This window comes from Raphanus sativus, unplaced genomic scaffold (assembly GCF_000801105.2).
Source record: "Raphanus sativus cultivar WK10039 unplaced genomic scaffold, ASM80110v3 Scaffold3680, whole genome shotgun sequence".
Lineage (NCBI taxonomy): Eukaryota > Viridiplantae > Streptophyta > Magnoliopsida > Brassicales > Brassicaceae > Raphanus > Raphanus sativus.
This window is the reverse complement of record NW_026618984.1, coordinates 1-10,178: the sequence shown is the minus strand read 5'-3', so window position 1 is coordinate 10,178 and position 10,178 is coordinate 1. Positions and strand designations below refer to the sequence as shown.

The 10,178-nt window shown below is 39.7% G+C and overlaps 4 protein-coding genes across 4 annotated transcripts; 3 read left to right on the top strand and 1 right to left on the bottom strand.

Moving 5' to 3' along the window:
* Positions 1-978: 978 nt before the first annotated feature.
* On the top strand, positions 979-3,563 carry LOC130506803 (probable inactive purple acid phosphatase 2). The gene is made up of 2 exons (XM_057001493.1): positions 979-1,679; positions 2,174-3,563. Exons 1-2 carry the CDS (start codon positions 984-986, stop codon positions 3,518-3,520), a joined length of 2,043 nt encoding a protein of 680 aa, XP_056857473.1. The 5' UTR covers positions 979-983; the 3' UTR covers positions 3,521-3,563.
* Positions 3,564-5,227: 1,664 nt separating this feature from the next.
* On the top strand, positions 5,228-6,093 carry LOC130506804 (PLASMODESMATA CALLOSE-BINDING PROTEIN 3-like). The gene is made up of 4 exons (XM_057001494.1): positions 5,228-5,279; positions 5,372-5,614; positions 5,693-5,729; positions 5,807-6,093. The coding sequence occupies exons 1-4, from the start codon at positions 5,228-5,230 to the stop codon at positions 6,042-6,044; spliced, it is 570 nt and encodes a 189-aa protein (XP_056857474.1). The 3' UTR covers positions 6,045-6,093.
* Positions 6,094-6,314: 221 nt separating this feature from the next.
* On the bottom strand, positions 6,315-8,241 carry LOC130506802 (alpha/beta hydrolase domain-containing protein VTE7-like). Its single transcript, XM_057001492.1, has 9 exons — positions 8,018-8,241; positions 7,824-7,918; positions 7,596-7,743; positions 7,402-7,497; positions 7,232-7,321; positions 7,053-7,145; positions 6,884-6,979; positions 6,717-6,782; positions 6,315-6,626 (listed from the first exon to the last, which is right to left on the bottom strand). Exons 1-9 carry the CDS (start codon positions 8,201-8,203, stop codon positions 6,474-6,476), a joined length of 1,023 nt encoding a protein of 340 aa, XP_056857472.1. The 5' UTR covers positions 8,204-8,241; the 3' UTR covers positions 6,315-6,473.
* Positions 8,214-10,172, top strand: LOC130506801 (putative pentatricopeptide repeat-containing protein At1g13800; the record flags this gene model as incomplete). Its single annotated transcript, XM_057001491.1, has 1 exon — positions 8,214-10,172. A coding segment is annotated over exon 1 (1,512 nt), but the record flags the coding sequence as incomplete, so codon positions are not given.
* Positions 10,173-10,178: the final 6 nt, after the last annotated feature.

Below are 10,178 nucleotides of genomic sequence, written 5' to 3'. Positions count from 1 at the left end.
ATCCATATTCAATCTAAAAAATATGGTGGGAGAACTTGAGAGGGTTTGGTTAGATGTGATGGAGGGTTTTGGGTTTTTGAAGGTTTTTTTTGAGATTATTGCTTTGCAAGCAAGTTTCAGATTTAGATCATAAAGGTGTGTAGGTAAAGTAAAGAACACTTTTTTTCATTCTTTTCCCTCTTTGGCTTTTTGGTTCTTTGCTTTCTCAAAAGGACAGTGAAAAGAACATAACAGATTCCTTTATATTCAACTTTCATATACTGGATAAAGGAATCATTTCCATGCAGAAAACACAGGAAAATGAATCTTAATTAAGAACCAGAAAACAAGGCCGAGATTCCTATATGTATATGAACGAGAGTTGTAATAAAGTTCCAGGACTTTATGTGTACTGCCTTCACGTCTTATTTGAACGCGTACTATTTTCTGATTCTTTTTCTTTCTAACGTCTTCATTATCACACTATCATCATGAATAAAATAAAAACCATTGTAATGAAGAGCAACAAGCTTGCTTGGCTAAACAGTCAACACATTGATTCGCTGATCTTTTCTTATGAATAAAAACAACTGAGAAGACCATTTGCTGCCGAGATCGGATTGACGTTATATAGTGTTGTAAACCGCGATGGAGGGTGATCAATGATACCCTCAACAACAACACCATCCACCACTATTTTCTGATTCTATCACAATTTCTTCTATTGATTTATCTGTTTTAATTAAATTAATAAAAAGTTAAATAATAACAAATTAAATATTAAAAAATTAATAAACCTGTGTGAAAAAAAATCAACGATAAATAATTTAAAACGGAGAAACTATTGGTTTTTAAAAATAGCTTAAAAATTCCAATGATTCCAATCCAGCCAACACAGAGAACGACGAAAACGCTGTCGTATTAAATACTGTTTAAATCCTCTCCCTCTCTGGCGGGAATCAAATCATTTTTTTTCTTTCTTAACTCGCAAGCATTTAATCGCAATGATTGTCAATTTCTCTATCTCCATCATCCTCTTCCTCTCTATCTTCACCTCCTCAGCTAACGCCGAGGCGTCCCTCTCCGTCTCCCCCAACACTCTCAAACGATCTGGCGATAACGTCACCATCCAATGGTCCGACGTCGACACTCCTTCCAATCTCGACTGGCTAGGCATCTACTCCCCTCCAGACTCTCCTCACGACCACTTCATCGGCTACGAATTCCTCAACGCTTCCTCCACGTGGACGTCCGGTTACGGATCGATCACCCTCCCCCTCACCAACCTCCGATCGGATTACGCCTTCCGGATCTTCCGGTGGACGCAATCCGAGATCGACACCAAACACTTGGATCACGACCAGAATCCTCTTCCCGGAACGAAACACCTTCTGGCCGAATCGGAGAAGGTGACTTTCGGATCGGCAGTGGATAAGGCGGAGCAGATCCATCTGGCGTTCGAGAATAAGCCTAACAGGATGCAGGTCACGTTCGTGGCCGGGGATGGGGATGAGCGGTTCGTGAGGTACGGAGAGGCGAAGGATATGCTGGGGAACTCCGCGGCCGCGCGTGGGATTAGGTACGATAGAGAGCAGATGTGCAATGCTCCGGCTAACTCCAGCATCGGGTGGAGAGATCCTGGTTGGATTTTTCATACCGTTTTGAAGAATTTGAACCCGGCCGTTAGGAACTACTATCAGGTAAATAGACAGATAAGAGAGACCTATGGTTTTGTCAATCTTTGCTCAATATTTCGAAATTAATGGCCAAAAGATCATCATCTCAAGAGATGGTATTAGTTAAAGAAAAATATAAGTGAGATGAAGCAATTCATTTATTATCAGTTCATTTAGAATCAAAATTCCATCAAATTTAATCAGATGAACGGAAAAACAAATGAAAAATTGAATAAATAAAAACTAATAAAAATCAGTTTGGAGAAAAAAAAATTTTAATATATTTCTTAAGAAATGAGAGGAATGTAGAAGTTCCATATAGTAATAATTTGACGGAAAAATAATTTAATTAATAAAAATTCGAGTTATAATAAAATATATTTATGTCTTTGAATACAAAATAGATAATTATGGAGAAATTTCAATTTTACAACATTGTTTGTACTATTATTCAGTTCATTATTACATGTGTTTCATATTTTCTTGGTGTTACTTTAATACTGCGTCATGTGAATCAGATTGGGAGTGAGGCAAAGGGATGGAGTGAGATCTATAGTTTCATATCTCGAGACATGTACGCACAAGAAACGAGAGCTTTCATATTTGGAGACATGGGTTGCGCTACACCTTACAGAACCTTTATCCGCACGCAACAAGAGAGTAAATCAACAGTGAAGTGGATCCTACGTGACATTGAAGCTCTTGGTGACAAGGCATCTTTTATTTCACACATCGGAGATATAAGCTATGCTCGTGGCTACTCGTGGGTGTGGGATGAGTTCTTTGCTCAGATCGAGCCTATCGCCTCCAAAGTTCCTTACCACGTCTGCATCGGTAACCACGAGTATGATTTCCCCGCTCAGCCTTGGAAGCCTGATTGGGCAGCTTCCATTTACGGTAACGATGGTGGTGGTGAGTGTGGTGTGCCGTATAGTTTGAGGTTTAACATGCCTGGGAACTCAACAGAACTCACGGGAACTAAAGCTCCTCTGACGAGGAATCTATATTACTCTTATGATGCCGGGTCGGTCCATTTCCTTTCCATCTCCACGGAGACGAATTTTCTTGAAGGTGGGACTCAGTACGAGTTCATAAAACGAGATCTAGAGTCTGTGAACAGGAACAAGACTCCTTTTGTCGTCGTGCAAGGGCACAGACCGATGTACACTACGAGCAACGAGGTTAGAGACACGACGATTAGACAAAAGATGTTGGAGCATTTGGAACCGCTGCTTGTGAAGAACGAGGTGACGCTTGCTATATGGGGACATGTTCATAGGTACGAAAGGTTTTGTCCGATAAGCAACAACACTTGTGGGAAGCTGTGGAAAGGGAGCCCGGTTCATCTCGTGGTCGGTATGGGTGGTCACGATTGGCAATCGAATTGGGCGGTTAGACCGAACCATCCGGATCTTCCTATATTCCCTCAGCCTGAAGAATCAATGTACCGGACGGGTGAGTTTGGGTACACTCGCCTGGTTGCAAACAAAGACAAGCTCACCGTTTCCTTTGTGGGTAACCACGACGGAGAAGTCCACGATACGGTTGAGATGTTAGCAACTGGTGAAGTAATCAGTGGGAGCAGAGACGATTTTAAAAGCTCAGATGCTGCGACCGCTCCTGCACCTGTGGAAGTAACAAGTGGGAGTAAAGACGATACTGAAAGCTCAAACGCTCAGACAGTTCCTTCATCTGCAACATTTGTGGAAAAATCTGAAGCTAGTGATGGCTCGTGGTTTGTCAAAGGAGCAGGGTTGGTGGTTATAGGTGTGGTATTAGGGTTCATTGCTGGGTATTTTACGGGGGTGAAGAAAGGATCTTCAGCTCGTAACCGTTGGATCCCAGTCAAGAGCGAGGAGATTTAATATTAAAACAAGTGAATCTATTTAGGCGCACGTTTTGTGTATAGTATCTTCTTCCCCACGGTAAGGGAGCATAAGTTTTAGTGGTACATTATAATAATACTGGTTCTTCCGAGAATCCCTCTTGCGATATTACATCTTGAAAGGCTTTTTGGTGTAAATATAGAATCATCATTTTCATTTGATTTTGGATGTAGAACAAAAAAAAATCACATTCTTATACCATAATTTTCTATTAGCATTTGATAAACTTTTGTTTCATTTTTACTATATTTAAATAAATTCTCGTTTGTATTTTTGGTAAAATAAGTTCCAGTAATATTTTTTGACACTCATAATTTTATTATAATAAATGTTAACTTTTATCAAGCAAATTACTGTTGTAATATAAAAATAAAGAGAACGCTGAATTCTTAAATAGAAAAAGAAAAAAAGATAATGTGAAGTGTTAACAATGTTTAAAAGAAGTTTTTTTTTTAAGTTTAATTTTTAAACCATTATAGATAGTCTATTTGTCTTGCTACAAAACTTCTTTATAGATCATTGAATTGCTGATAATATATACAGTAATGTTTTTGTTTAGAAAATATATAATTTGTTTTTTAATATGTGTTTACAAATCTAAAATGACATTAAAATGAAGTGGATGGAGTAATATCTTGTTATGCATGGGAACTAATCGAATAATCAATCAAGCAGCTTATTGGGAACTAGTACATGATATTTTGAGAAAACATGTTTTCTTTATGAGTGACGTGCATGTATGGAACTCGTTGTTTGACATTCAACATCTACTTCAGCTCACAAACATGTTAATGTTGACTCTTCATTTTCTTTTCTTTTTCCTCACTTTTGAAATTTTCTTAAATTTATACTAGAGTAATATTTTGTTGTTGTAGATATATTATTACTTTAACTAAAGTTTCATTCCACAACAGTCACCAGTGCACCACTAAGGACCATGGTCAAAACCATTGTTAAACTAAAGTTGAAACCAAAGACTCTGTAGTAGCCGTTTCAGTCGTGTACAACATAATTACCGTTTTAAAATCTTTCTTTTGTATTGTCAGCAATAGCAATGTATTATTAAATTTAGAAACGTTTCGTCAAGATAGATGTGACAACCCCGTTTTAAAATGTGACTCATCAATGTTTAAATTATAGAAATAGTATTTTATAGGTGACCAATGTCCAAAAATCTCATAATATAAAATAGTAATCTATAAATAAAATCAGTATACATAAATTTACAAAGGTAATTAAAGAGGAAAGATTTTCTTGACATAATTAAAGAAGAAAGATTACAAAAAATGACCCCAAGTGTTGTGATCTTGGACCCCAAAAAATCTAGCATATTATATGAGAACAATAAATCAAACAGAGATGCGTTAAATGCATAACTACCAAAGTTGCATTATGCAAATCTCCCATGCATAATGTTAGTCTGTCAATTTCCTTTTCTATTGTACGTTATAAATGAACCTACAGAAAATATACTTTTCTTACCATTTTTTTCCTAAGATGATTTAATACTTTACATAAACAGTTTATTCAGTACATATTTATTTAATCACCTTTCATTGTCCAAAACTCTTAAATTCTACATCTCCCTAAAGCCATCATCTTAGTTTTGGTGGCTGTCTAGCTGTTGGTCGAAGGTCAAAGTCTATTTTGTGCGTCCCCTAAAGAACGATCTTAAGACTAATCATCATGAAAGTGTTTCTAGGTCTGTTGCTTCTCTTGGCCTTGACAACACCTTCAAGTAAGTCTATATTCTTCCATCTTCCTGATTAATTCTCTCTTTTCCTTTTATTATCTTAAGCTTTTATGTAAAGGGATGATCTTTTTCTTTAGGTGCAATTTACTGTCTCTGCAACGATGGGATAGGGGAGAAAGACCTTCAAACAGCAATAGACTATGCATGTGGAACCTTAGCAGATTGTAATCCAATCAAGGAAAAGGGTTCTTGTTATCAACCAATTACCATCAAAAGCCACTGTGATTGGGCTGTTAACAGCTACTTCCAGAACGCAGCTCAAGTCCCTGGAAGCTGCGACTTCTCTGGAACTGCCACTACCAATCTAAACCCACCTTCCAGTAAATTCGTGCACCCCTAAAAGTCTATATAGCTTTGATGACTAAAGTTGTGAGCATTGATGAGTTACTTTTGTGCAGATTTGGCTACTGGTTGCATATATCCTTCAGGTCCAAGGTAATGATCAAATTCCATTAACCTAAATACGTCATTCACATCAATATGACAAATAAAAATATTGGTGTTTATAACAGCTCTGTGGGGCCGCCTCCTTCAACTACACCACCGATGGGACCAACACCACCAACAGGAACGACACCACCAATGGGAACTACACCACCAACGGGACTAACACCACCAAGTCCAACAAACGGAACTACTACACTTCCAGGAGCTCCTCCTCCGCTTGGCATTATTCCAAGCAAAGGTGCTCGCAGTTTGGCCATTTACTCTGTTTTAACACTCTGTTTCTCATCACTAGTGTTTCTGTGAGGCTTTGATGTATGCCATGTGTAGAGACAAAGACACCCACTTGTGTTCGTCTGATTCCCTTTTGAGTGGAAAATAAGCTTAGGTGCTTTTTGTGTGTGTTTTTTTTTCTACTTTAGTTATTAAAGGATGTTCTTTCATCTATTAAGGTTTCTAGAGTTAAAGAAAAACAAGAAAACAGAACATAAATCTCAGTGATGAGAATGGAAAACAAATGACCTGATAAGTGGTGAGTTATTTATGAAAAGGACTTATCAACAACAACCTTGCTTGTGAAAAAATATATATATTTTTTTTAATTGTAAACAAAAATAACTTTTCATGATCAATTATAGACAAACCAACAATGAGTGTGAAGTGAAGTACCAACTACTGCTTAAAAAGAATATTTTTTTGTAAAAACACACACCTTTATTAAGTGTTCAGGGCTCTCTATGATATACTTTCAACCTCTTTACACCGGCAAGTCTCTCTAACAAATTCTGTGATCAGTTTAGCTGCAGCAGCTGGCTTTTCGACGTGAGGAAGATGTCCACAGTCTGATATTTGTTTCACACTCGCGTTAGGTAACTCTCCATATAGCCTCTGCATTGATGAAGAAGAGGTGATTGTAGGACTAAAAGAAAACATTTTGTGTATATTGTAAAAGAAAAGACAGCCAAAAAAAAGCCTTACCCAAGCGAGTTTGTTGCTAATGATTTGGTCATCCTCTCCCCATACTATCAGAGTCTTCTGTGAAACCTGCAGACAGAACATGAACAGTAGAGAGCAAGAAGTGGAACAAGAATGCACCCCTAGTTTCTCTTGTTGATTTTCATGTTGTTCCAAAATCAAGAAATTACCTTTTTTATAAGAGAAGTTACGTTGTATCCACCGCTAGTCATGAAACTAACAGCTGCATCTTCCCACCAAGGATATAAACAATGCAAGCGACCAATCTAGATTTGAGCTTGAGAAAGGAAAATCAGACTGAGAGCTAGCTTATCGAACTACTATGAAAAGCGTGTATACCTTTGTCCAGTCCCATTTAGTTTCCAGTGAGACACCATTGAAGCAAAGGAAGTTTGCATACAGCCTCAATGGAACACTCTTGAGTAGATATACCTAAAAAAAATCTCAAGTTAAAAAGGATTATGAATAGTTTCTCACTCCACCACAAGGGAATACATAGAATTTTAATGAGAACCTACTCCAGCATAGGCTGCTGCTTTGGGTAAAGTAGCCAAGTTTCCTGTACCTTCTGAGTAAACACTAGCATCCATTAAAACCAAGGACTCAACCTGAATATGCACACTCAATATTGGTAACTAAACCTCTTTATGGACAGTAAAGGAAGCTCATTAATGTTTTATGTAAGTACCGCTTCAGGATGGTTGACAGCAATGTCAATTGCAACAGCAGCACCGAGGCTAGGCCCAACCAAAACCACGGGCCTTCCAATATGAGACTTCCAAAACTATGGATCGGATCACACAAGGATAACAAATCAATTTTCACTTGAAAAACAGAGGAAACTCACATGAGTAAAGAAGATTGACTGACAAACAGACAGACCTTGTAAAAATGCTCTCTTTTAGACGCTACATCACACGGTGGAAGTTTCTCTAAATCAGAAAACCCCCAACCAAGTACATCAAATGCCCATGTCTCTAAACCAGCTTCTTCCAGCAGTGGATAAGTGTATCTCCACTCTAAACAAGAACTGTTTTGTTTTATTACAAAAAAAAAGTTTTAATTAACTCAAATAAAACCGCAACCTTATTATTGATTTAGTAGTAGTACCTATCAAACCCGTGAAGAAGCACGACAGGAATTGTCTCTTTCCTCATCAGCGGCGTCACGCAACTGCTCATGATTCTATCTTCCGAGAAGCTAACCTACACGTTTCCCACATTTAAACATGACTGATGATATCATAAAGAAACTACATGTTCCTAATTCTATGTTGACGTGTGTAGGAAGAAAGAAACATTCACTTGAACGGGAAGCCTCTCGATTCTGGAAGCTAGCTTTAGAGCAAACGTGTCTTTGATTCTCTCAACATCTCTTGGCAGAAACGTCGGAAGTTTCTTCGCCGTCACTTTGAACGGTCTTTTCACTTCACATCCCACATGCAAACCCGGCCGATCAATCCGCGCCGCCGCCGTCGCTGATGAGAGCATCGTTGCGTCCGTCGTCGTGGCAGAGCAAGCGACTCTGCTTTCTTTAGCGGTTGGTGGTACTTGATAGAGAAGATCTCACACGTGGCAAGTACGACCAATCAAAGCAGTTGAAAAAAACGGTGTAGTAATCCGACGTGGCATAACGAATGGGCCTAATGGGCCGTACTGGTTAAAACATTTATGTCTTAGAATGAAATATTTTACCAGCCCAAATCATTTTACTTCGGTTATTCGGTTCAAAATCGTTCTATTCGATTTGGTTCGGTTAATTTTACAAAAAAAAAAACTTGTTCCTGGTTCGGTTCAGTTTGAGGTTTGTGTCCCCTCCTCCTCCTTGTCTAAAACCCCTAGATTGGTAAGAACATCTCTGTAGCTGAACGTCGCCGGTTGGAAAATCTCTTCAAATTACTCATTTCCCCCGGCTGTTTCCACAAGGTATCGGCCGTTCAAACATTCCATGCGGTTGTTTCCGATTCCATTACTCTCACACGTGAGAGGATTGGTCCGAAGAGCACCTTCTCCGCGCATGTACGCGGTTCCCGCACTCGCCTGTACGAACTCCACGATCTCACACTCCGAGGAGCAAACGAAAGAAGGTAACTTTGAGGTTGTTAAATCCCTGGAGCTAAACGAAGTAGGGGTTTTAAGAGTGTTAACCACTATGAGGGACGATCCTTACCTCGCTCTCTCGTTTCTGAAACGAATCGAAGGGAACGAAGGGGCTTCTCTGCCTAGCGTTAGTGCTTACGCAGCTGTGGTTAGGATCGTTTGTAGTTGGAGTTTGGATGAGAAACTGAGTTGTTTGTTCGTGGGGCTCATTAGAAAAGGAGACCAAGGGCGTGGGTTTAGTTTTGCTGATTTGTTGAATGCAGTTGGAGAAGCTGAAGAGGGTGATGAGAAGTTGGCTTTTTTGTTGTTGAGTAGAGTCTCTAGTGCGTTGGTTAAGGCTTACGCTGAGATTGAGATGTTTGAGGAAGCTGTTTATCTTTTCCGGGAGATAGAGGAGTTGAGGTGGGATGCGGATGCGGGTGCTTATGTCGTTGTGGTTCAGGCGTTGCGTAGGAAGGGAGATAGCGAAGGAGTGGAGAAGCTTCTTAGCAAGTTGTTGAGCTTAGAGACGAGGAGGAGGCATTGTTTTTTCTATATGGATTTCATCGAAGGGCTCTGCGTGAATGAGATGTCGCTTGAAGCTTATACTCTACTCAGACCACTGAGGGATGCAGACATACTGGTGGTGGATGGGAGTGATCTCGCAGTGGCGTATAGCAGAGTGATCCGGGGTTTGTGCAATGAGATGAAGTTGGAAGAAGCTGAGAGCGCTCTTCTCGACATGGAGGGATGTGGGATTGATCCGGACGTGTCTCTTTACTCAGCTGTAATGGAAGGGCATCGCAAGAACATGAGTTTCTCTAAAGCTCTGCGTTTCATTGTCGATAAAGGGGCCAAGCAAGGGAAGAGGATCATAAACCCTGTGATCGCAAGCTCCATCCTTCAGTGCTGTTGTCAGATGGGGAAGTTTTCGGAGGCTTTCGATCAGTTTGTAGAATTTAGAAACCGTAACATTCCGCTTGATAGGTTCTGCTACAACGTCGCCTTTGAAGCTTTGATAAAGCTCGGCAGAGTAGACGAAGCTATTAAACTCTTCCGGGGAATGATATGTGAAGGGATAGCTCCTGATGTTGTCAACTACACGACTTTGATAGGTGGTTGCTGTCAACAGGGTAGATGTTCAGAAGCAATTGACTTGGTTATGGAGATGGAAGCCAAAGGGAGACCACCAGATATCGTTACTTTCAACGTACTCGTGGGTGGATTCGTTAGGAATGCACAGAATGCGTCTGGTATTTTAAAACTAATGGAAGAGAGAGGTGTGAAGCCCACTTCCGTTACACACAAGATGGTCATCCAAGGCCTGATCGTTGCAGGTAAAATAGACGAGGCTGAAGCTTTGTATCAGAGCTTGGATGAACATAAT

What these genes read in the sequence shown, in the direction of transcription:
- LOC130506803 (XM_057001493.1), top strand. Translation starts at nt 984, where the DNA reads ATGATTGTCAATTTCTCTATCTCCATCATCCTCTTCCTCTCTATCTTC. An exon ending in CCGTTAGGAACTACTATCAG is followed by an intron (nt 1,680 to 2,173) that starts GTAAATAGACAG and finishes CATGTGAATCAG; the next exon opens with ATTGGGAGTGAGGCAAAGGG.
- LOC130506804 (XM_057001494.1), top strand. Translation starts at nt 5,228, where the DNA reads ATGAAAGTGTTTCTAGGTCTGTTGCTTCTCTTGGCCTTGACAACACCT. An exon ending in GGCCTTGACAACACCTTCAA is followed by an intron (nt 5,280 to 5,371) that starts GTAAGTCTATAT and finishes CTTTTTCTTTAG; the next exon opens with GTGCAATTTACTGTCTCTGC. An exon ending in CAATCTAAACCCACCTTCCA is followed by an intron (nt 5,615 to 5,692) that starts GTAAATTCGTGC and finishes ACTTTTGTGCAG; the next exon opens with ATTTGGCTACTGGTTGCATA.
- LOC130506802 (XM_057001492.1), bottom strand. Translation starts at nt 8,203, where the DNA reads ATGCTCTCATCAGCGACGGCGGCGGCGCGGATTGATCGGCCGGGTTTG. An exon ending in AAAGAGAGCATTTTTACAAG is followed by an intron (nt 7,498 to 7,595) that starts GTCTGTCTGTTT and finishes TCCGATCCATAG; the next exon opens with TTTTGGAAGTCTCATATTGG. An exon ending in TTAGCAACAAACTCGCTTGG is followed by an intron (nt 6,627 to 6,716) that starts GTAAGGCTTTTT and finishes TCATCAATGCAG; the next exon opens with AGGCTATATGGAGAGTTACC.